Source organism: Peromyscus maniculatus, chromosome 2, assembly GCF_049852395.1.
Source record: "Peromyscus maniculatus bairdii isolate BWxNUB_F1_BW_parent chromosome 2, HU_Pman_BW_mat_3.1, whole genome shotgun sequence".
NCBI lineage: Eukaryota > Metazoa > Chordata > Mammalia > Rodentia > Cricetidae > Peromyscus > Peromyscus maniculatus.
The window spans coordinates 39,204,377-39,231,693 of NC_134853.1; the positions used below are offsets into that span (position 1 = coordinate 39,204,377).

A 27,317-nucleotide genomic window follows, 5' to 3' on the forward strand; every position below is an offset into this window, starting at 1 on the left:
AATAGAAGGTTCTCCCACAAGGGATGTTAAACAGCACAACCTTATGCCAATATTTTGTACAACAGCTATTGAAAATAATTCATGTACACTTTCTTCAATCTATAATTTACCATTATATGGATGATATCTCATTAGCTGATTCAAATGTAGATACATTAAAACATGTTTGAAGAAATAAAGAAAAATTTGCCTTGTTGGAGAATTACAAATTGCTCCTGAAAAAATACAAAGAAGAGATTCTATTAATTACTTAGGATATAAAATAGGTTTGCAAAAGATTCAACCCCAAAAGGTCCAAATCAGGAGTGATCAATTGCAGACTCTTAGTGATTTTCAAAAATTGCTGGAAGACGTTACCTATCTATGTCCGACTATTAGAGTAACATCTTAAGAACTTAGTAATTTGTTTCAAACCTTAAAAGGTGACAAGGACTTAAAAAGTCCCAGAGAATCATCAGCTGAAGGTGAGAGAGAACTGGCTTTGGTGGAAAAGAAATTATAGGATGCACTTGTGGATTGTTTGGATCCAGAGCTTAACTGCATTCTGGTTATTTTACCTTCTATGCGTTTTCCTACAGGAATTTTAATGCAGAGTGAAGATATTATCTTAGAATGGGTATTTTTACCACACAGAGTAAAAAATTAAAGACAGAAGTAGTAAAGGTTTCTGAGTTGATTCTAAAAGGAAAATTAAGACTTTGTCAATGGACAGGAATGGACCCAACAGAAATTGTAATACCTTTTATGAATGCTGTAATTTCCTCCTTATGGGCAGGAAATGAACATTGGCAAAGAGCTGCAGCATTTTTTGAGAGAGATTAACAACAGATATCACAAAAGTAAGAAGCTTGAAGTCATAAAAAGAACCAATTGGGTCCTTCCTCACATTGTATGAGAACACCAATATCTAGAGCCCCTACATTCTACATTGATGCAAATAAATCAGGAAAGGCAGGTTATTAATCAGAAAGTTTAAATAAAATGGCTCAAAGCCCTTATGATTCTGTCCAAAAATAAGAATTATATGCTATTCTCATGGCATTAATAGGTTTTTGCATAAACTCTTAATATGGTTACTGACTCTAATTAGGCATAAAAAGTTCTTTTGCACATTGAAACTGCTTAACTTATTCCTGATGAATCAGAATTAACTTCATTATTTATATGATTACAGTGTTCAGTCAAGAATAGGAATCATCCCATATATATAATAATATCAGAGCTTCTATGGGTCTGCCAGTCCCTCTAGCACAAGGTAATGATAAAATTGATCAGTTATTAGTAGGAAATATGTTGGAGGCCTCAGAATTTTCTAAAAACACTATGTCAATACCAAGGGTTTGAGAAAGGATTTTTCTATCACTTGGCAGCAAGACAAGGAAATTATAAATTAAAAAAAGTCCTACTTGTTCCTTGTATAATCAAACTCCATTACCTGCAGGAAGTAACCCTAAAGGTACTCAAAGAAAGAAAATTTGGCAAATGGATGTTTCATTTTTTAGAATTTGAAAAATTAAAATATGTACACCATAGCATAGATATCTATTCAGTATTTCAATGGGCAAATGCTGTGAGTTCTAAAAGGACTGATTCTATAATTATATATCTATTCGAAGTCATGGCTATCATGGGAATACCTGTACAAATTAAGACTGACAATGCTCCAGCATGTGTCTCTAGTAAAATGAAACAGTTTTTTTTTTTTTTTTTTTTTGCATATTACAATATAAAGCATGTTACAGGTATACCATAAAATCCAACAGGACAAGTGGTTATAGAAAGATGTAATCACACTTTAAAGGAATGCTATGTAAACAGAAAGGGATAATAAAAATCCCAGAGATAGATTGCATAATGCCTTATTAACTTTAAATTTTCTAAACGCTAATGAGAAAGGAATGATAGCTGTGGAGAGACATTGGACAGTACAAAAAAACTACTGAATTAAATCAGCCTGTGTATTCTAAAGATGTACTGACCTCAGAATGTCAGAATGGAAATCAGGATATGTGTTATGTTGGGGAAGGTGTTTTGCTTTTGTTTCCACAGGAGAAGAAAAGCTGTGGATACCATCAAAATTAATAAAGATTTGATTCTATCAGGAGAGACCTCTTGATCAGAAGAACTGATTATTCATCAACCAATGTGATGATTCATGTGTCAAAAGTAAAACTTACCAAATTAGGGTTGTTGGGGCAGGGTTTTATTATTATCTTTACATCAAGAAACTTTGGACAGATAGACATCCAAAGAAAAATGGAGAACTGCCCTGAAAAAATTACCAAGAAAAGAAAGGGAATAATCTGACCTAATGGTATAATAATAATAATAATGGTATATTTATGGGGTAAAATGTCTTTACTTCTGAAAATACTTGTAGTCCTGATTCGATTAAACACTAAAGCTGGCTGTGGAGTTGGAGTGTGGCTCTCTCATTCTTTAAACACAAGCATGTTGTTAAAAGATAAATTTAGTCTCTGTCTAATATCAGAGGAACTACCTGGTATGGGACAGAAGAAAATAAAAAAATCTAGGGACTATTGTCACAAATTTCTTTCCCCTCATACTTATTTTAACTATTTTGAATTTTTCTTTAGGTATAATACTATCTTAAAATTTAAACTTTCCATTTTCATGTTAATAATATTTAAGTTTTCCACAGTGAACAATAAATTTTCCTAACAGTGATCTCTGAAGTCTCCAAAAAGATGATGGGGACCCACAACAATGCTACTACCTAGATGATAATAATGCCATTGAGCTGATAAACACCACCCAAAGATTGGTTTTGGGCTACTAACTGCTCAGGACAATTCCAAGGTGGATAGCTAAGATGGTCCACCATCTTATAGCACTCCAGCCAGAACTTCAGATAAGCTTTACCCATTACTCAGAGACTGGCTACAAATGTTGCAGCTAGTCTTCTTAAGATTCATCCATTGTTTTAGTTTTTACAGGGTCCCATAGAGATACTGATGTCCCCCTCCAAAGATCAGGAAGTAATTCGAAGCACAGAATACCCATTTTCCCAATAGGTGGGATGAGTGGTTTTTGGTTTTTCTCAGGGTTATGAATAATTGTCATCTGTATGGAGTTGGTAATAAGTTGTTATATGGTTGGGGGCAGAACAATAGAGATTAAACTCAGATATCTCGTTTGGAATAGAAAAAGGGGGGGTAGATATGATAGGATTAAAAGGTATACTATCAATTTTAAATAATTTATAATGGTAACGATTCTTGTATATTGACACAAATTCAAAGTTATTTTTGTTATACCATATATTTGATCCTATTTCTAAGATATTTTTGTATATTGATACAAATTCAAAATTATTTTTGTTATAATGTATATTTATTCCTACTTCTGTTTAAGATATTTTTGTATATTGATACAAAAATAAAATTATTTTTGTTATACTGTATATATGTTTTTACTTCTGTTTAGGATAATTTGTATACTGATATAAATTAAGGTTATTTTTGTCATATTGCATTATGAATTTCTACCTCTTGCTAAGATACTTTTGTATATTTTCACAATTTTGAGATTCTTGTTCTTATATTGTATATATGTTTCTATTTTTACATAAGATTTTACCTCTACAGATTGTGTATTTATATAAATGAAGATTTAGTCCTTAAGTTATATAGGTTATTATTTACAGGATAAAATGTCTTTACAGGTTAATAGTCACCCATGTTTGTCAAACTTATAGTCATGTTAGTTAGATTTTCTAGGCATGCAGAGATATGTTCCAATTAGATAGATGATCTTCAAACACTTCAAAGACCTACAGAATGTGGCATTTAAAACATTTTAATAACTTAAAATTCTTTTGATATGAGACATTTGTAGTGGGTAGCTGTTCCAGTTTTGACCTGGAAGCACTACCCCCAGTGAGGCTTCTGGTAACTGTCACACCTACCTATGACCTGCCCCTGAAGCAGGGCCGAGACAGGAGCCCTTAAGACCTGAGATCCAGATGTGCCAGCGTTCTTGGTTCCTGGTGATCCTGGATGCTGGAAGGTAGACTGAGCAGAGTTCTCCAGAGAACACCACTGGACTGCACTTCACCTCTCCCAGATCCTGTAACCAATTCCTTCACTTGCTGTAAGTTACCCCAAAATAAATCTCCCTTTTACCTACATGGAGTTCTCTTAATAAATCCCCCAAAATCTGGCACCCAACATGGGGCACAAACCCACGACCCTGGGATTAAGAGTCCCATGCTATACCAACTGAGTTAGTCATGCTACAAGAGACACATACTAAAATCCAGAGAAGTCTAGAGACATGTTTGCTTCTGGCAGTACCAATGTACTCCCAAGAAGATGATGGGCACCAAAGATACTCCATGTGGAGTTTGTTTTCTTCTTGGCGAAACTGGTCTATTGGCCAAGAAACTGCTCTTGTTTAAACTGCTGACAGTAAGTATGCTGTCCAACCTGGACAAGCAGGACACAAAGAAAAGCAACTGCCAAACCTTGCCAAGACAGGCCCAGGACAGTCCTTCAAATTTTCCTGCTTCTGAAAAAGGTCTGTCAGATATTCTAGGCCTGTAAGCCAAAGTTGGTTGTCCCAAAATTGCAGAGAAACCTTGGGTGATTGTCCAGGCAGCCATCTGTTTCTGTCATTTCTTATGTTTTTTTGGAAGTTACTTGCTTGCACTTACTGCTTACTCAGGTAATAATAATGTCTTTCTCAGGTCTTTGATGGAATTGAAGACTAGATAGTTACTGTTACAATCCTCCTGAACTTAGCTAAGGACATATTAGGTACAAATTTTAGATTCTTCAAGAAAGGACAACTATTGGAGTAATCTCTATAAAATTCACAATTACCTATGGTCTGGACATCTAGGATGTATTTATTACTTGGTAATTGTTCTGTTATATGTAGTTTCACTTTTGTTAGTGTTATTGCCTTTCCTCTTTTCTAGACAATACTTGATAATAGTTTTATTTGTATATAGTTTTTTTTTAATGTTAGGAGTAGAAACTTCCTTCTTAATTAGACAAAAAGGGAGAAATGTTGTGGGAATTACTGACATTGGCCTGCTAGCCAGTTATAAAGGGCAGCTTGGCCCAGTGAGCATGATCTTCTGTGGAAAGATGTGACCTGACAAAAAAGCCAAGGCACAAGGTCCTACACACTCTCTTGGACTATGGAGGGCTTGCTGAAGCCATGCCTCAGTGACCTTCCCCAGACCTTTTCCATCACCCATTGGGACCAAGAGGAACAGCAGAAATCAATGGTGGCATCAGAGTTTTATTCTGCATTGTGAGTGTACTGTATTGATTTCACCTGTTAATAAACCTGACTTGATCCTAGACTTCCCACTTTGCAGTAATTTCAACACTTGTGCACTCTTGTTGAAATATGATATTTTGCCGGGCGTGGTGGCACACACCTTTAATCCCAGCACTCGGGAGGCAGAGCCAGGCGGATCTCTGTGAGTTCGAGGCCAGCCTGGGCTACCAAGTGAGCTCCAGGAAAGGCGCAAAGCTACACAGAGAAACCCTGTCTCAAAAAAAAAAAAGAAATATGATATTTTAAAACTATCATATAAAACACTAGAAACGTTCCTCCAAATGATGAAATAATACTCCCACATGATCCTGCAGTCACACAAAGACTACAAGTGTTCATCAAATATAGCAGGGTTGAATTCCTTTTTGTATTTCATGCTACTTTAATTAGTTATATATCACAATTCTATTTACCTGCCAGTGGACACTGCATTTTCTGAATGTATTAGCTACTGTCTGTAATGTGGCAATGAAAATGTATGCTCAGGTTTCAATATCTCTTTAAGATTTTGCTTGGTATTTTTTGTGAGACTACAGGGTCTTATGGTAATATCATCTTATTTTATGAATATCTGTTGTGTTTTCCATACATTAAAAGAAATAATCCTGCTGGGTGTGCTGGTGTACACTTTTAATTCCAGCACATAGGAGGCAGAAATAAATGAATCTCTGTAATTTTGAGGCCAGCTTGGTCTACAAAGTGAGTACCAGGACAGCCAAGGCTGTTACACAGAGAAACCCTGTCTCAAAAACAAACAAAACAAAACAAAACCCTAAAACCAAAACAAAAAAAGAAAGAAAGAAACCTATCACAAAATGGGAAATATTATAATGATTTATCTAAAATAATTAAAAGAATAGGAAGTGACAGTAGTTCCAAGGGCTTGGGTGAGTGATGGAAGAATTGCTCTCACATATGTACAGAGATTCACTTTCAGGGTCCTAGATAACTGATGCACAACAACATGCACAGAATTAATGTTGTTAAACTTTATGCTTAAGAATAGTTATGATTGCAAAGTTAATGCTCATGTGTTACCACAATTAAAACTAAAAATTGGAAATTTATTTCATGTAAACTATGAATGCACATTATTCATGGTTTTCTTCAGAACACCTACCCACTAAAAGAAAATAGTTTCATAATAACCAATACTTTTTCAGGTACATGTAAAAGCACACTGGAAAAGCAGATAAATATTTTGAAGTTCCTTCTACCTAAGTGACTAACATTTCCATTACTATGGGAATTGTGGACTTACCTCAGAGTACCCTAGTTAAGTCTAGAAATTCAATGGAACTTCTCTCTGTTTTAAGATCAACTGGGTCAAAGGTGCTGGAGACTTTCCACTGGCTGTGAGAAAGTTTGGTTGAGAATTCTTGGAATTCTCTCTGGCCTATCCCTCAATTAACTGGAAGCTCAGAGAACCTTCTAGTGACCCTGCAGTTTCTTAAACCAGAAACTATAAGAATCCAGGACTACCCCATATTTTCCAGGCACTTTGGATTTGATCTCTGTTTTACCTTGGTTTCTACCCACTGTGGGTTTCATCAAGTTCCCCTCTGCCACCAAAATCTAAATTCCCCAGCTTGTCTCAGATTGAAAACTGCCTGGGTTCCTTCCCAACCAGCTCTTCCTTAAGAGTCTCACTTTCTCACCTAGTCCTATGACTGACTTTCCATGATCTCTATTTGGCTATGGCCTCTATCATTACTACTGATAAATGGGAATGTATTTCAGTTGCCACTCAGGTTCCCATGGGTGAAGGCTATCTCACATATCAATAGTTCCAACCTGAGACTGTTATGGTCCCTAGAGTAGATCCTAACTGGAATTATCAGATTCCTATCCACATGAAGGCAGCCCAAATTCTTCCTGGGCAGGCAGCTGGGATGATAATTTGCACCCTCAAAAGTTTTCAGAAAGCCTTTCATAAAGTGGTTAATTTTGACAGACTGTAAACCATAACTCAATAGGCTGATGAAAACTCAGCTGAATTCATGGGGTGGCTACCCAAAGCCCTAATCCAGTATAATCATCTAGACTCCAACTCTTAAGAGAGCATCTTGGTTCTCAAAACTCATTTCCTCTTGCAGGCCACCCCTGACATCCCTAAAAAGCTTAAAATGTTAGAAACAGGCCATCAAACCACTCAGGGAGACATGGCATTTAAGGTCTTTAATAGTCAAGAGGAACAGGAACTAACCAATGAATGGCTTGAGACAAACATAATTACCAGCTCTTGGCTGTAGCCCTGCAGGCTCCTTCCAAGATGGTGGGGTTACAATGAGTGCCACCAGTTTCTGATGAGGAAACACAAGACACAGAGCCAAAGCCAAAGCCTGCCTGTCACCTCAACCACTACCAAAGCCATATTCACAATGCAGACATGAGGGACACTGGACGGTTGTCTGTCCATTCCTGCTAAGATAAGGCAAGCCACCATCTTCCCAAAATCCCTCACATGACACTTTGGTTGATCTTCTGGGTGTGGCAACTAAAGACTGATGATGCTCTAGTGCCTCTGGCCCTTGACCCTAATGACATACTTCTGATCACAATGGAGGCGCCCAAGGTCATAGTCTTGGTGGCAAGTAAGACAATCTCATTTGTCTCAGAGATGGAGGCCTTATGGTCAGTCCTGCCATGCTACTCTAGCAAAACTTCGCCTTCACAGGTCTCTACAGTGGGGTTGTCTGTTGATCCCCAATGCAATAGTTCCCCTGTTGAACATTATCAATGACTTTCATTTCTCCCCTTCCTTTGTAGTGATATCTACCTGCACACCCTGCCCTTCATTAGAAGAAGACCTAATGCAATCTCTCCATCTCCTGCCTCCCCCTTGTAGCTAAATAATCTCTTTGTCCTCTCCAACATTTCCTCGAAACCAAAACCCATACCTCTCAATCCTTCTTTACAAGCCTTATAGCATGGGACATCTCTACCCCTGTGCTCACTTCCCAACACATTCACATATACCTCAGCCTTTTCCTTGCTGTTCTCAGTACCCATCCCCCTTAAACATTGACTAGAACTAACATGCACCATCTCTCATGGACTCACTCTTCTTGTAATACCCCTATCCTTCCAGTAGTTGAGCCAGATGATTCTTACCACTTGGTCCAGGAATCCACCTCATTAAAACGGAAATTCTCCCTATTGGCCTTGTTTTTCCCAATCCATACATTATTCTGCCTCATATCCTCTCATGTACCACTCATTTCTCGGTCCTAGCTTTAAATGATTCTTTATTTTCTATCCTGATCCACCTTGACTCTTAGGACTTCTTTACCTTTATTGTCCCAAATCTTCAGAAAAGGTAGAATAAGCTAATGCCATCAGTAAACCACAAACTAACACAAGAGCTACATTCACCCTGAGTCCAATACTTTTATCTTGTTCTAATCAGGATAACACACACGCACACACACACACACACACACACACACACACACACACACACACACCTGCTCTTTATTTTCAGAGCCCGTTTGAGCTCATGTATAGACACGCCTTCTTGCCAGGTAATATTCTTCTCCTAGAGTCTACATCAACAGGGTTTACCTTTCAGCTCAAATGAGCCAAGCCAGCACAAGCAAACTCTACCTGGCTTGAAAATAAGTATGCTACTGCTCCCACGGGTCCTCTTCAGCTTAACATCTCCTGTGCCCTCACACCTCTCCCAATACAACAATGCTTACTTTACGGCTGTTATTATCGTTTCCCAACTTCTCCACATCTCACACATCAGTATGCTCTATTCCTCCATGTGCTTGGCATTTTGATGCTTTTGTCACAGAAAACAGCAACAATGAGGGTAAAGTCCTCACCTCTACTTTATGTCCTCTCTCTGGTTGTTCTAACTCAATCACCCCAACTTTCTCTTGCTATGAACCAACTGATTATGACAGATGGTATCCAATCTCACAAAAAAAGACACAGAAACTAACAAAATACCTCTATCTCACACACAAAAAAAATACAAGCATTGTTAATCACATATTGACAACTGAAGCAAGATCCTTCCTGGAGGTGCCAGTACCAAAGGACCATAAGTGGAGGGAGGAGAATACAACCTTCCCACATAACTAAAAACAAAGAATATGTCGCTTTCACCATCATAAACCCTGGGATCCCCAGTGGATAGTGTCTATAAAAGGGATTGTGGCTCTTTATAATTCTTACTGAGTGGTAAACATAACAATTTTTAGATCTCTTCAGATCTCTTACAGGCTGACCATCAGTTGATCCCCTAACTGAAGCATTTGGAGGTGGGGGGAGATAGCAGCTGCTAGAAACCATTTTCAATGAATTCCTCTTAGATCATCCTTGAAGAAACATCCTAGAAGGATACCCTTAACTCCTCTTTGGGACTCCTCAAATCACCCAACTGCTTCTCTGTGTTCTTCTCTAAAACTCACTAATGATGGCAGTACCTCTCATTAGGATCCTCCTTCTCCTCACCTTATGTCTCTGCAATGTGTTCAAAACCAGATAACCAAATCACCCACTAGTTATAACTAACTCCTCCTAACCTGTTCATCTTCTTCCCTATCCTCTGCTGAAGCACAGGCCACACTATGACTTGGATAAGTCTCTGTCCAGCAGACAGAAGATAGAGGAGACTAGCAACACTCCCTATAATCAATAAAAGGCTGGTATGACAGGCTGGCCCAAATCCCTGGCCAAGAGGGAATCAGCTCCTTCCAGGGGAAAAAACTGCACATTCTGCATGCCTCAGAAGTCTGACCCAAGACAACAGTATCCTGTTATCTTAATTTCAACAGCATCCTGTTATCTTAACTTCCACAGCATCCTGTTATGACCAAAGGTCCCTTCATAAAAATTTCTATTTAAGACAGTTTCTTTGTTTGAAGCAGTTTCCTTCTCCTTTAATGCTCTCCCACCAAACCTAAACCATCCTATAAAAACTCAAACTTTATTTTGGTGGGGCTCTTCTCTTTTTTCTCAGAGACAGCTCAGCAGTGTGTATGCCACTAAAGCTTCATTCTCGGTCTCAGTGTGGCTCTTTGGTCTCGCTGTCCTGTAAACCTTTATTAGGGAACCTAGAGCCAAACAGTGACTTCGAGGCATGAGGAGACTGCTGTCTTCATGAACTCACAGTACCTGCAGGTGCATACACTGGACCTACTCAAGATTAACAGTAAAGCATAGAGGGTATCAAGGGCTCATAAGCCCCACCCCTACCAGAAGTTATTTATAGTTGATGGTTTCTGGGGGATGGAGAGTCAGTTTTCCTTAAGAATGCAGCCCCTGGCTAGTCAATTATGCTCTAGTGGATGGTCCCATACCTATGAGTACATAGGCTACTACAAAAAAAGATAAAAGAAAGGACAAGAAGTTGAGAGGGGGTAGGAAGGTAGAGAGATCTGAGAGTAGTTAAGAGAGGAGGAAAGAGTGAATATTATCAAAATATATTATATGAAATTCTCATAGAATTCATAAAGATATTATTTTAAGAAGATGGAAAAAAGATATACAAATAAGTAGAAACTCAAAACTAGAAGCAGCAGCTAGTCTCACATGTAGATAGGGAGCTTCACACTGAAACCAGTCAGAGGTGATGAGAAAGGACACTGAATTAAAGCAGGAGATCACTGAGACGACACGGTGACTCTAATATATAGAAAACAGTGTCCCGATTTCATAAAACAAACACTAATGAAAAAGGAGGCAAAGCTACACCAACAAGGCTTGCCTTCAATGTCCTACTCTCATTAATAGATACATATACAGATGGAAAAAATAAATCAGAATATCCCATTCTATATTTGCTGAAGAAAATTCTTCTCAATAGCTATGTTTGTTTGTTTGTTTTTTTAATCACCATTGTGACAAGTACTTGATAAACAAAGCTATAAGGGGGAGTTGGGTTTATGGGCCAGTGAGATTGCTTAGCCAAGCATGACAATCTGAGTCTGATCCCCAGGTCCCACATGATAAATGAAGAGAACTGACACCTGAAAGCTTCCTTCTGACCTACACACACACACACACACACACACACACACACACACACACACACACACTCATACTGTTGCACACACATACCTGTACATATATGCACACACAACAAATAAAATTTAAATGTGTAATAAAGGAGTTTATTTTGTTTACACTTTGTCTTAGTGAGTGTTCTATCATTATGAAGAGACACCATGACCACAATAGCTCTCTAAAGGAAACTTTTAACTGGGGCTGGCTTACCGTTTCAGAGGTTTAGTCCACTATCATCACTGTGAGAAACATGGCAGCAAGCTGCCAGACATGATACTAGAGAAGGAGCTGAGAGTTTTACATCTGAATCCACAGGCAGCAGTCAGAGAGAGACACTTGGCCTGGCTTAAGCATTTGAAACTCCGAAGTCCACCCCCACTCACACACCTCCTCCAACAACGCCACACCTCCTCTAACACGGCCATACTTCCTAATTCCTGTTGTGCAGTGTCACTCCCTAATAACCAAGCATTCAAATATATAAACCTACGGAGACCATTCCTATTTAAACCACCATATTGCATTCCCTAGCCCCCCTAGGCTTACAGACACATCGTAATGCAAAGAATGCATTCAGTCCAACTTCAAAAGTACCCATAGTTTACAACAGTCTCAACTATTTAAAAGTCCAAAGTGCAAAGTCTCTTTGGAGACTCTTGGCAAACTCTTAACTATAATCCCCTGTAAAGTTAAAATGAAAAAGCAGATCACATACTTCCAACATACAAAGACAGAAGTCATGAATTTCAAGAGAGGAATTCCAAAAGGGAGCCTGGTGAAGAAATATTGAACCAAAGCAAGATCTAAAACCAGCATGGCTAATTCACACTCTGCCTCCTTATGTGTGATGTCAAAGGACTCTTCAAATCTCTGTTCCTTTAAGCTTTGTTGACTGTAACATACTTCTCTCTCCTGGGCTGGTTCCACACTTGATTTGCAGCTTTCCTCAGCAGGTATCCCACAGCTCTGGCATCTCCAGCATCTTGGGGTCTCCAAAGCAATCCAGGCTTCACCTTCACAGCTTCACACAATGGCCTATCTAGGCCTCCATACAGGGACAACCCTGACACATGCCTGGCCTCAGTGGCTTTCCTAGTCATGGAGGGAGATTCGAATACCCCCCTTTCTTATATCCTTAACTTTAAAGCTAGAACCATGTGGCTGAAGTTGCCAAGTTCTGCTGATTGATGGAGCTGGAACAAAGCCCCCTCTTTTAATTATATTTCCGTCATCTTTCTGGTTTTGATGGTTTCTTTTACTGTTTAAACTTTTTTTTAATTCCTTTTTGTAAGTTAGAAGTTTAAATGGGTGAAGTCACCCCCTTTATTCCATTCACCATCAGGCTTTTCTTTAATCTGTTTCCTTCAGCACAGGACTTAGCTCCATTACACTTTCCTCTTTCCTTCTCAGACTATATTTTTCCTTGCTTAGCTTTCTTCTTGTTATTATAGATCTGCATAAGACTGGTCAATAATAACCATGTGACACAGTCAATACTAAGCTGTTTTGAAATCTCTTCTGCCAACACCATTAATCCAAAACATTCAAGATAGCCTCAGGCAGACTTTTCAGACAAGAACAAAAAGAAGCAAGATTATTCACCAAAATATCACAAAAATGATATCTAAACCACTTTAAAAATTCTTCTCTTCTGAAACCTCTTGAACTAGGCCACCATAATCTACATCACTCTCAGAACCACTGTCTTCCACACTTCTACTAGTATGGCCCAGTAAGTCCCACTTACTTTCCTAATCCAAAAATCCCAAAGTTCACATTCTGCCCCCACACAGCATGGTCAGGCCTGTCACAGAAAGTCTCTGCTCCCTAGTACCAACTTCTGTCTTAGTCAGTGTTCTGTTGTTGTGGAGAGACAGCATGACCATGGCAACTCTGAGAAAGCATTTAATTGGTGTGTGTTTACATTTTCAGAATTTTAGTCTATTATCATCATAGTAGGGAGCATGGCAACACACAGGCAAACAGGTGCTGGAGAAGGAGCTGAGAGCTAAGCATTCTACATCTGTATGTACAAGCAGCAGGCAGAAAGAGATGCTTGGCCTGGCTTGAGCATTTGAATCCCAAATAACACCCTCAGGGACACACTTCCTTCAACAAGACCACAACTACTTTAATAAGGCCACTACTCCTAATCCCTGTCATGTAGCATCAATCCCTAGTGACCCAGCATTCAAATATATGAGCGTATGGGGGCCATTCCTGTTCAAACCACTGTATACTTTGAGGGTAAAGTTTACAAGGATGGAGAAGTCATGGCAGCAAGAGTATAAGCCAGAAGTCAGGAAACACAGGCAGATGAATGTAATTGCTCTGCTAGCTTTCTCCTTTCTATTCAGTCTAAGATCCTGAATGATGAAATAGTACTGGCACATTTATGGTGGGTCATCCCACTTCAGTGAAACCTCCTTGAAAATTCCCTTGTAGACATGTTTAAACAATTTCCTCATGCCCAAATGTTAAATTGACAACCAAGATTTTCTTGTCAACTTAATTTCCAAATAAGTTCCAGTCCTGGCTCTTAAGTCTTATTTTTATCTCATAATGCAAAATACATTTAGTTCATTGGTAAAAGACCCCAAAGTCATAAAAATTCCCAATTTTCTTGAGTGTGTAAGTATAGATTATCTCCTTAGACAATATAAATCATTAACTATGATCACTTATGAAATAAAAATATACTTTCATTACACACTGGCACAGAACAAACATTTCTATTCCAAAAAAAAAGGATGGTGCCATAACAAGGAGTATATCAGGTCAAAGAAAGATCAAAACCCATGCTGTGGATATTGATCTGTATAAATAAAATGCTGATTGGCCAGTAGCCAGGCAGGAAGTATAGGCAGGACAAGCAGAGAAGAGAATTCTGGGAAATAGAAGGCTGAGGCAGAGAGACACTGCCAGCTACCACCATGACAAGTGAGATGTAAGGTACCGGTAAGCCACGAGGCAACTTATAGATTAATAGAAATGGGTTAATTTAAGCTTTAAAAACTAGATAACAAAAAGCCTGCCATGGCCATACAGTTTATAAGTAATGTAAGTCTGTGTGTTTGCTTGGTTGGGTTTGAGTGGCTGCAGGACTGGCTGGTGAGAGAGATTTGTCCTGGCTGTGGACCAGCCAGAAAAACTCCAGCTACAAACCCAGAGCAAGTTGCAGATACAAGGGGCAAGAACACAGCTCTATCCCATCTTGGCTCCTAGTGAGGCAAAGCAAGATAATGTGGCCCACCAAGGCTGTCAGAGATGGAGAGGTGTATTGTAGCCCTATAGAAGTGCTCCACAAAGAGGAAGATGGATGGCTTAAGGAGAATTACTGTGTATTATGAAGTGCTAGACAGGAGTGTTGTACCAAGTACTAATCTTTTGGGAATCTTGTAGATTTGCAAAAGCATCTTCAAGAACAGTAAAAATAGCACTTGAAGAGCTGGAACAAAGATTCTCAGTATGATTTTTAAAAGCTACTCCCAGGAGCTGAATGGGTATTCAGCAAGGTCTCACTGCCTACAAGTTGCTAGCTAGGTGCACACCACAAGCAATACAGTTATTATCACTGTTGTTAGTTTAATGACAGAAGTATGTGATAAAAATTAATTGAAGAAGAGAATGTATAGTTTTGGTGATAGAGAAAACAGGGAAGAAAAATAGGGGGATGGTCAACCAAATACATATACATATAAACATGCAATAACAATTGAATAAACAGAGCTATTAATTTGAAGGGAAGCAAGAAGGTGTTTATGGGAAGGTTTGAAAGAAGGAAATGGGGGGGAAGAAATGTTGTAATTAAATCACAATCTCAAAAATTAATAAAAATTTTAAAAAATCTAATAGTAAGCTGACCAAAAATAATTTTTTTTAAGGAAAAAGAAAACAACCTAGGACTGAATTTGAAGCTCTCTACTTGATAGCTAGCATCTATAAGTACCATAGTACACCATGCAGACTTTGGGGTAGAATTGTTACTGACAATCACTCTCAGTAATATATACTGTATGCTATATTACTGTGCCTATTGGTGCAATAGTGGTACACTTGTTATAAATGCAACCAATAACCTTCTTAATAGACTTAAGGCCTGTAATACTGGAGGGAACTTATATCTGATACTGTAAATTAGGGCAAAACCCTGTGGCTAGGGAGGCCACAGTTGTTAGTTTGTCTAACCAATGTGATTTGCCAATTAAATTGTTTTGCCCACTTTTGTGTTAACACTTACAGATTATTGTATCCCCCACTGTGGAGTAAACTTTCTTTGTTGCAGTCAGCTGTGGTTAATCTGGAGATGAATAACCAGTTTAAGTGATGAGAACAAATAACTACTAAGGCATAGAATGCTCATGTTATATTAAACTTTATAAATCACTAGCTTTGGTTAACTCTCTTCCACCCCCTTTTTCTCCAATACTCAGAATAATAAAACATCTATATTACTCACTCCAAGATTCATAGAACATTGCAGAAGAAGAGGTAAAAAATTTTAAGAGCCACAGGAAGTGGTTGAGTGTTGTGTAACTATTTCTTGCAATTCAGTTTATAGACAGAAGAGAGACTCACAAGACTCAGAAAGCTCAAGAAATGTATAAGACTTGTGGCAAAATGCAAGCTGCAATTATTGCCACAGAATAATAAAATATGACACAGTGTATGAGTTGTAAAGAAAATGCCAATAATGCAGGTTTCATGAGTCATTACCCATGCTTTATGGTCTTTTTACAGTGATGCAGCTGCTTTTGGGTCATCCATGTTCTCATAGGTATCATCAATAAACTCATTATTCACCAAGCTATATTTGGGTAGAATTGTTTCTTTTGTTTGCCATTAGTGCCATATCTGGAGTGATTAGTTTGTGTACATTCTCCCAGGAAAAAGTCTCACAAAAACATTATTCACAAAAAAAATTAAAAAATAAATCACCTTATAGCCTCAAGCCAGTTGGTGGTGGCTCACACCATTAATCCCAGCACTCTGGAGGCAGAGGCAGGTGAATTTCTGGGTTTGAGTCCAGTCTGGTCTACAGAGTGAGTTCCAGGAAAGCTGAGATTACACAGAGAAATCCTGTCTTGATAAAACCAAAAGAAAGAAAAAGAAATACAAAAGACCTCAAATAGCCAAATCAACCACAAAAAAGAGAGATATTGGACATATAATAGTAACTGATTACAAATTATATTGCAAGATACATGACCCTGTCTCAAAAAATTACATTAACCCCAAATCCCACCCATCCTTCAAGACTGCAACTGTTCCCTGACACAGACCCTGCCAGCACCTGATTGGACTAAGAGGTGAGTCTTTATCCTCATACCCGAATACCCCAGCCCCTAGGCTTTGGGCCCAAGGGCATAACCCTGCGCCCCTACACCCCCACACATTGCAGTTCCAGTTTCAGGCCAGTTGGCAGACAGACCTCCTGTACACAGGTCAGACTACTCCCATCCCCCATCAGACCCTGTAAACCAAGCCCCACCTCCCCCAAATCCCACCCACCCTCCGAGACTGCAACTGTTCCCTGAGATAGAGCCTGCCAGCACCCAACTGGACTAAGAGGACAGTTAACAGGCAGACATCCTGCACACAGGTCAGACTACCACCATCTACCACATGGTAAGACTGCAGCTACTCCCTGAGAAAGAGCCCACTAGTACCAGTTGGACTAAGAGCTGATCCCAGAGACAAAAAAAAATTCATCAGCATCAGCTAGACCAAGAGGTCCCACTCGATCAAGAGTATCAATCAGACCACGAGAGGCTCCCTCAGACACAGACACCACTTGCACCAAGTAGAGAAAGAGATGGGCAGATACCAGTGCAAAATTACATACATAAAACATAAAAACCAATATGGCTCCATCAGAACCTACATCAGCAAGACCTGAACATCCCAACACAGAAGAAACAGAAGATATCTACCATAAAATGACTTTAAGAAGATATTAGAGATCTTAAAAGAGGAAATGAAGAATTCCCTTAAAGAAATCGAGGAAAAATCAAACAAAAAAATGGGCAGAAATCAGTAAATTCCTTGAAAGCCAAGAAAAAGCAATTAAACAAGTGAGGGAAACAGTTCAAGATTTCAAAACTAAAATGGAGTCAATAAAGACGACACAAACTGAGGTAATGCTGGAAGTGGAAAACCTGAGTAAATGAACAGGAACTACAGATGCAAGTATAACCAACAGAATGCAAGAGATGGAAGAGCAGATCTCTGGTGTTGAAGATACAGTAGAAGAAATAGATTTATCAGTCAAAGAAAACACTAAAGCCAACAAAGTCATGACCCAACATGTCCAGGAAATTTGGGATACCATGAAAAGACCAAACCTATGAATAATAGGGATAGAAGAAGGAGAAGAATACCAACTTAAAGGCACAAAAAATATATTCAACAAAATCATAGAAGAACACTTTCCTAACCTAAAGAAAGAAATGCCTATAAAGATACAAGAAGGCTACAGAACACCAAACAGACTGGATCCCCAAAAAACGTCCCCTCTCCACATAATAATCAAACAACTAAACATACAGAATAAAGAAAAAATATTAAGAGCTGCAAAGGAAAAAGGCCAAGTAACATATAAAAGCAGACCCATAAGAATATCAACTGACTTCTCAATGGAGACTTTGAAAGCCAGAAGGTCCTGGACAGACGTTATGCAGATACAAAGAGAGCATGGATGCTAACTCAGACTATTATACCCAGCAAAACTCTCAATCAACATAGACAGAGTAAACAAAATATTCCATGATAAAACCAGATTTAAACAATACCTCTCCACAAATCCCACCCTACAGAAAGCACTTGAAGGAAAAATCCAACCTAAGGAAGTTAGATACACCCATGAAAATACAGGCAATAGATAGTCCCATACCAACAAATACCAAAGAAGGGAAACATACAATACTACCACCAAAAAATAACAGGAATTAACAATAACTAGTCATTAATATCCATCAATATCAATGGTCTCAATTCACCTATAAAAAGACACAGGCTAACAGAATGGATATGAAAACAAGGTCCATCAATTTGCTGCATACAAGAAACACACCTCAACTTCAAAGACAGACAACACCTCAGAATAAAAGCCTGGGAAAAGACTTTCCAAACAAATGGATGTAAGAAGCAAGCTAGTGTAGCTATCCTAATATCTAATAAAATAGACTTCAAACTGAAATCAATTGAAAGAGATTGGGAAACTACATATTTATCACAGGGAAAATCTAACAAGATGAAGTCTCAATTCTGAATATTTATGCCCCAAATACAAGGGCTCCAACATTCGTAAAAGAAACATTACTAAAGCTTAAATCACACATCAAACCCCATACACTAGTAGTGGGAGACTTCAACACCCCACTCTCACCAATAGACAGGTCTGCTAGACAGAAACTTAACAGAGAAATAAGGAACTAACAGATATTATGACTCAAATAGACTTAGTAGATATTTACAGACTATTCCACCATAACACAAAAGAATATACCTTTTTTTCAGCACCCCATGGAACCTTCTCCAAAATCAACCACATTTAACAAAGCAAATCTCAACAGATAGAAAAAAACTGAAATAACCTCCTGGGTCTTTTCAGACCACCATGGCTTACAGTTAGACTCCAACAACAACAAAAATTACAGAAGCATACAATTTCATGGAAACTGAATAATGCCCAATTAAATCACCAATGGGTCAAGGAAGAAAGAGAGAAAGAAAGAAAGAAAGAAAGAAAGAAAGAAAGAAAGAAAGAAAGAAAGAAAGAAAGAAAGAAAGAAAGGAAGGAAGGAAGGAAGGAAGGAAGGAAGGAAGGAAGGAAGGAAGGAGAAAGAAAGAAAGAAAGAAAGAAAGAAAGAAAGAAAGAAAGAAAGAAAGAAAGAAAGAAAGAAAGAAAGAAAGAAAGAAAGAAAGAGAGAGAGAGAAAGAAAGAAAGAAATTAAAGATTTCCTAGAATTCAATGAAAACGAGTACAACATTCCCAAAATTATGGGACACCATGAAAGCAGTGCTAAGAGGAAAAGTCATAGCTCTAAATGCCCACATAAAGAAGTTGGAGAAATCTCACACTAGTGACTTAACAGCACAACTGAAAGCTCTAGAACAAGAAGAAGCAAACTCACCAAGGAGAAACAGGCGCCAGTAAATAATAAAACTGAGAGCTGAAATCAATAAAATAGAAACAAAGAGAACAATACAAAGAATCAAAGAAACAAAGAGTTGATTCTTTGAGAAAATCAACAAGATAGATAAGCCCTTATCCAAATTAACCAAAAAGCAGCGAGAGAGCATCCAAATTAACAAAATTAGAAATGAAAAGGGGGACATAACAACAGACAATGAGGAAATCCAGAGAATCGTCAGGTCATACTTCAAAAATCTGTACTCCACAGAATTGGAAAATCTTAAAGAAATGTACCGTTTTCTGGATAGGTACCCCATACCAAAGTTAAATCAAGACCAGATGAACTATTTAAATAGACCAATAACCCCTAAGGAAATAGAAACAGTCATTAAAAGTCTTCCAACCAAAAAAGCCCAGGACCAGATGGTTTCAGTGCAGAGTTCTACCAGATATTCAAAAAAGAGCTAATACCAATACTTTTCAAATTGTTCCACACCATAGAAACAGAAGGAACATTATCAAATTCTTTTTATGAGGCTACAGTTACCCTGACACCCAAACCACACAAAGATGCAACAAAGAAAGAGAACTACAGACCAATCTCCCTCATGAACACTGATGCAAAAATACTCAATAAAATACTAGCTAACAGAATCTAGGAACACATCAAAACAATTATCCACCATGATTAAGTTGGCTTCATTCCAGGGATGCAAGGATGGTTCAACATACAAAAATATGTCAATGTAATATACCATATAAACAAACTGAAAGAAAAAAAAAACACATGATCATCTCATTGGATGCTGAAAAAGCCTTTGACAAAATCCAATACCCCTTCATGATAAGGGTCTTAGAGATCAGGAATACAAGGAATATACCTAAACATAATAAAGGCAATTTACAGCAAGCCAACAGCCAACATCAATGTAAATGGAGAGAAATTCAAAACAATTCCACTAAAATCAGGAACAAAGCAAGGCTGTCTGCTCTCCCCATACTTATTTAATATAGTACTTGAAGTTCTAGCTAGAGCAATAAAACAACAAAAGGAAATCAAGGGGATACAAATTGGAAAGGAAGAAGTCAAACTTTCATTATTTACAGATGATATGATAGTATACATAAGTGACCCAAAAAATTCTACCAGGGAACTCCTACAGCTGATAAACTCCTTCAGTAAAGTGGCAAGATACAAGATTAACTGAAAAACATCAGTAGCCCTCCTATATACAAATGAAAAAGGGGCTGAGAAAGAAATTAGAGAAACATCAATAGCCTTTACAATAGCCACAGATAATATAAAATACCTTGGGGTAACTCTAACTAAGCAAGTGAAAGAACTGTATGATAAGAACTTTAAGTCTTTGAAAAAAGAAATTGAAGAAGATATCAGAAAATGGAAAGATCTCCCATGCTCATGGATAGGTACAATCAACATAATAAAAATGGCAATCTTACCAAAAGCAATATACAGATTCAATGCAACCCCCATCAAAATACCAACACAATTCTTCACAGACTTGGAAAGAACAATACTTAACTTTATATGGAAAAACAAAAAACCTAGGATAGTAAAAGAATCCTGTCACTATAAAGCAACCTCTGGAGGCATCGTGATCCCCGACCTCAAGCTCTACTACAGAGCTATATTAATTAAAAACAGCTTGGTACTGGCATAAAAACTGACATGTAGACCAATGGAATTGAATTGAAGACCCTGACATTAATCCACAAACCTATGAACATATGATTTTCAACAAAGAAGCCAAAACTTTACAATGGAAAAAAGAAAGCATCTTCAACAAATGGTGCTGGCATAACTGGATATTCACATGCAGAAGATTACAAATAGATCCATATCTGTCATCATGCACAAAACTCAAGTCCAAGTGGATCAAAGACTTCAACCTGAGTCCAGTTACACTGAACTTGATAGAAGAGAAAGTAGGAAGTAGTCTGAAACAAATTGGCACACGAGACCACTTCCTGAATATAACACCAGTAGCACAGACACTAAGAGAAACAATTAATAAATGGGACCTCCTGAAACTGAGAAGCTTTTGTAGAGCAAAGGAAACCATCAATAAGACAAAACGACAGCCTACAGAATGGGAAAAGATCTTCACCAACCCCACATCTGACAGAGGGCTGATCTCCAAAATATATAAAGAACTAAAAAAGCTAGACATCAAAATACTGAACAATCCAATTTAAAAATGGGCTACAGAGCTTAACAGAGAATTCTCAACAGAAGAATCTCAAATGGTTGAAAGACATTTAAGGAATTGCTCAACATCCTTAGTCATAAGGGAAATGCTAATCAAAACAACTCTGAGGTACATTCTTACACTTGTCAGAATGGCTAAGATCAAAAACACTGAAGACAGCTTATGTTGGAGAGGATGTGGAGCAAGGGGAACACTCCTCCACTGTTGGTGGGAATGTAAACTTGTACAGACACTCTGGAAATCAGTATGGTGGTTTCTCAGAAAGTTGGGAATAATTGTTCCTCAAGACCCAGTTATATCACTCTTGGGCATATACCCAAGGAATGCTCAATCTTACCACAAGGACACATGCTCAACTATGTTCATATCAGCATTATTCATAATAGCAAGAATCTGGAAACAACCAAGATGCCCCTCAACTGAAGTATGGATAAAGAAAATGTGGCACATATACACAATGGAGTACTACTCAGCAGTAAAAAACAATGATATCGTGAAATTTGCTGGCAAATAGATGGATCTAGAAAATGTCATCTTGAGTGAGGTAACCCAGACTCAGAAGGACAAACATAGTATGTACTCACTCATAAGTGGATACTAAATGGGAGGGAAGGGATGGCCAGACTGCAATCCACAACTCCAGAGAGGAAAAGACCCTAGGAGGGACACATGGATGACCCTGTTAAGGAGAAGTGGATGAAATCTACATGGGTGGACTGGGTGGGTGGTGTGGCAGAGGGTGAGGAGTGGGGAATGAGAACATAGGGAAATGGGAGGTTCAAGCTGGAAGAGGGACAGAGTGGGAGGGCAGGGAGGAAGATGCCATGATAGATGAGGACATCATGGGAATAGGATGAGACAGGGTGCTGGGGAGGCTCTCAGGAATCCACAAGGTTGACCCCACCTTGGCCTGCTGGCAGTGGTCCAGAGGGTGCCTGGACCAGTCTACTCTAGTGGCCAGCTTAGCAAATAACCTGGCTGTCATCATAGAGCCTTTGTCCAGTGACAGATGGAGGCAGATACAGAGATCCACGGCAAAACACCAGGCTGATCTCCAGGAATCCAATTGATGAGAGAGGAGAGATACTGCAGGCATGGGACATCAAGATCATGATGGGAGGATGTGCAGAGATGACAGACCATACTAGTGGAAACCCATGAACTGTGGACTGGTGGCTGTGGTGTCCCCATGGGACTGGACTAAGCCCTCTGGACACAGAAGATGGTTGTTTGGCTTGAACTGTTTGGGGGCACCCAGGCAGGGGAATTGGGATCTGTCCCTGGTCTATGGGCAGGCTTCTGGGAATCCAGTGCCTGTGGTGTGACACCTTGCACAGCCTTGGTGCAGTGGGAAGGGGCTTGGACCTGCCTAGGCTCAGTGAGCTGGGCTTTGCTGACTCCCCATGGGACACCTCGATTTGGGGGATGTGGGGACAGGGGGTGGCTTGGAAACAAGGGCTGGGGGGTGCGGGGGGGGGGGTCTGTGGATAACGTGAGGAATGAGTATAAAATTTCTTAATAAAGAAAAATAAAATTAAAAAACAAAAAACAACAAAAAATTGCATCCTGTCCCCGAATTCCCTTCTGGACCAGAGACTTCCAGTCTAGATAAGAGCTTCCATCCTGCGCCACAGTTCCCATTTGGACAAGAGAACTCCCATCTGGACAAGAGAGAGAGACTTCCTGAATCTGTCAGCTCTTTCTGAACCAAGTACACTGATAAGACCAAGAAGGAACCACAAGGAGATGGGCAGATGTCAAGGCAGAAGTACATACAACAAAATGAAGAGCAATACAGCATCACCAGAACCTAGCCCGCCTCCAACATCTAGACCTGAACATCAAAAATTGGAAGAAGCAGAAGAAAATAGCCTTATGAGTAACATCATGAAGAAGGTAGAGGCTTGTGTAGAGGAAAAGACAAAAAAAAATGGGAAGGACGCTGTAAACAACTAGAGGAAAGGGCAAACAAATTAGAAGAAAACAATAAAGTCCTGGAAGAAAACAATAAAGTACTGAAAGAAAATCATGAAAAAGCAATGAAACAAATAAAGGAAACAGTCCAAGACCTGAAAAGGGAAATTGAAAAAATAAGGAAGACACAAACAGAGGGAATGCTGGAAATAGAAAATCTGAGTAAAAGATTGGGAATTTCAGATGCAAGTATAACCAACAAAATGCAAGAGATGGAAGAGAGGATCTCTGGCATTGAAGATACAGTAGAAGAAGTAGTTTCATCAGTCGAAGGAAACACTAAAGGCAACAAAGTCATGAACCAAAATGTCCAAGAAATTTGGGACACCATGAAAAGATCAAACCTATCAATTATAGGGATAGAAGAAGGTGAAGAATATCAACTCAAAGGCACAGAAAATATATTCAACAAACTCATAGAAGAAAACTTTCCCAACTTAAAGAAAGAAATGCCTATGAAGATACAAGAAGCCTATAAAACACCAAACAGACTAGACCCCAAAAAACAGTCCCCTCCACACATAATAATTAAACAACTAAATGTACAGAATAAAGAAAGAATATTAAGAGCAGCAAAGGAAAAAGGCCAAGTGACCTATAAAGGTAAACCCATCAGAATAACACCTGATTTCTCAATGGAGACTTTGAAAGCCAGAAGGACCTGGACAGATGTAATGCAGACACTAAGAGACCATGGATGTCAGCCCAGACTAATATACCCAGCAAAACTTTCAATCATCATAGACAGAAGGAACAAGACATTCCAAGACAAAGCCAGATTTAAACAACACCTATCCACAAACCCAGCCCTACAGAAAGCACTAGAAGGAAAATTCCAACCTAAGGAAGTCAGATACACACTCAAAAACACAGGCAATAGATAAAGCCACAGCTGTAAACCCCAAAGAAGAGAAGTACACACACACTACCACCAAAAATAACAGGGATGAACAATCACTGGTCGTTAATATCCCTTAATATCAACGGACTTAATTCATCTATAAAAAGACATAGGCTTAGAGAATAAATATGAAAGCAGGACCCATCTTTCTGCTGCATACAAGAAACACATCTCAAATTCAAAGACAGACACTACCTAAGAATAAAAGACTGGGAAAAAACTTTCCAATCAAATGGTCTTAAGAAACAAGCGGGTGTAGCCATCCTGATATCCAACAAAATAGACTTCAAACTAAAATCAATCAAAAGAGATCAAGAAGGGCATTACATACTCATCACAGGAAAGATCCACCAAGATGAAGTTTCAATTCTGAACATTTATGCCCCAAACACAAGGGCACCCACATATGTAAAAGAAAGATTACTAAAGCTTAAACCACATATAAAACCCCACACATTAATAGTGGGAGATCTCAACACCCCACTTTCACCACTAGACAGATTTCCCAAATCGAAACTTAACAGAGAAAGAAAGGACTTAACTGATGTCATAACCCAATTGGACCTAATAGATATCTACAGAACATTCCATCCTAACAAGAAAGAATATACCTTCTTCCTAGCACCCCATGGATATTTCTCTAAAATCGACCACATACTTGGCCACAAAGCAAATCTCAACAGATACGAAACAATTGGAATAACCTCCTGTGTTCTATCAGACCACCATGGTTTAAAGTTAGATTTCAACAACAACAAAAACTACAGAAAACCTACAATCTCATGGAAACTGAATAATGCTCAACTGAATCACTAATGGGTTAAGGAAGAAATAAAGAAAGAAATTAAAGACTTCCTAGAGATCAATGAAAATGAAGACACCACATACCCAAACTTATGGGACACCATGAAAGCAGTGCTAAGAGGGAAATTCATAGCACTAAATGCCCACATAAAAAAGTTGGAGAAATCTCACACTAGTGACTTAACAGCACACCTGAAAGCTCTAGAACAAGAAGAAGCAAAGTCTCCCAGGAAGAATACACGCCAGGAAATTATCAAAGTGAGAGGTGAAATTAATAAATTAGAAACTAAGAGAATAATACAAAAAATTAATGAAACAAAGAGTTGGTTCTTTGAGAAAATCAACAAGATAGACAAACCCTTATCCAAACTAACCAAAAGACAGAGAGAGAGAATCCAAATCAACAAAATCAGAAATGAAAAGGGGGACATAACAACAGACATTGAGGAAATCCAGAGATATCAGGTCATATTTCAAAAACTTCTACTCCTCAAAACTGGAAAACCTAAAAGAAATGGACAATTTTCTGGATAGGTACCACATACCTAAGTTAAATCAAGACAATATAAACTATTTAAATAGTCCAATAACCCCTAAGGAAATAGAAACAGTCATTAAAAGTCTCCCAACAAAAAAAGCCCAGGACCAGATGGTTTCAGCACAGAATTCTACCACATCTTCAAAGAAGAGTTAATATCAATACTCTCTAAATGGTTCCACACAATAGAAACAGAAGGAACATTACCAAACTCCTTCTATGAGGCTACAATTACCCTGATTCCTAAACCAAACAAGGATACAACAAAGAAAGAGAACTACAGACCCATCTCCCTCATGAACATTGATGCAAAAACACTCAATAAAATACTGGCAAACAGACTCCAAGAACACATCAAAACAATGATCCACCATGATCAAGTAGGCTTCATCCCAGGGATGCAAGGGTGGTTCAACATACAAAAGTCTGTCAATGTAATACACGATATAAACAAACTCAAAGAAACAAATCACATGATCATCTCACTAGATGCAGAAAAGGCATTTGACAAAAAATCCAACACCCCTTCATGATAAAAGTCTTGGAGAGATCAGGAATACAGGGAATATACCTAAACATAATAAAGGCAATTTACAGCAAGCCAACAGCCAACATAAAATTAAATGGAGAGAGACTCAAAGCAATTCCACTAAAATCAGGAATGAGGCAAGGCTGTCCACTCTCCCCATACTTATTCAATATAGTACTTGAAGTTCTAGCCAGAGCAATACGACAACATAAGGAGATTAAGGGGATACAAATTGGAAAGGAAGAAGTCAAGCTTTCCCTATTTGCAGATGACATGATAGTATACTTGAGTGACCGCAAAGATTCCACCCAGGAACTGATAAAGCTTATAAACACCTTCAGCAACATAGCAGGATACAAGATCAACTCAAAAAAATCAGTAGCCCTCCTATATACAATGGACAAAGAAGCTGAGAAGGAAATCAGAGATACATCACCCTTTACAATAGCCACAAATGACATAAAATACCTTGGGGTAACACTAACCAAGCAAGTGAAGGACCTATATGATAAGAACTTTAAGTCCCTGAAAAAAGAAATTGAAGATGTCAGAAAATGGAAAGATCTCCCATGCTCATGGATAGGCAGGACCAACATAGTAAAAATGGCAATTTTACCAAAAGCAATCTACAGATTCAATGCAATCCCCATCAAAATACCAACACAATTCTTCACAGACCTGGAAAGAATAATACTCAACTTCATATGGAAAACAAAAAACCCAGGATAGCCAAAAGAATCCTGTACAATAAAACAACCTCTGGAGTCATCACAATCCCTGACTTCAAGCTCTACTATAGAGCTACAGTAATAAAAACAGCTTGGTATTGGCATAAAAACCGACAATGGACCAATGGAATAGAATTGAAGACC

The 27,317-nt window shown here is 38.5% G+C and overlaps 1 protein-coding gene across 6 annotated transcripts in view; it reads right to left on the reverse strand.

Annotated features, from left to right (window-relative positions):
• Positions 1-27,317, reverse strand: part of Rp1 (RP1 axonemal microtubule associated) — a 378,321-nt gene that overhangs the window by 220,778 nt on the left and 130,226 nt on the right. Inside the window, exon 7 of one of the 6 annotated variants that reach the window (XM_076563968.1) lies at positions 3,468-4,089. The exons of the other annotated variants lie outside the window; for them this stretch is intronic. Within the exon in view, the coding sequence (XP_076420083.1) occupies positions 3,968-4,089 (122 nt within the window). The 3' untranslated portion in view covers positions 3,468-3,967. Of the gene's footprint in view, positions 1-3,467; positions 4,090-27,317 lie in introns of those variants that run through there. 6 annotated transcript variants of the gene reach the window in all.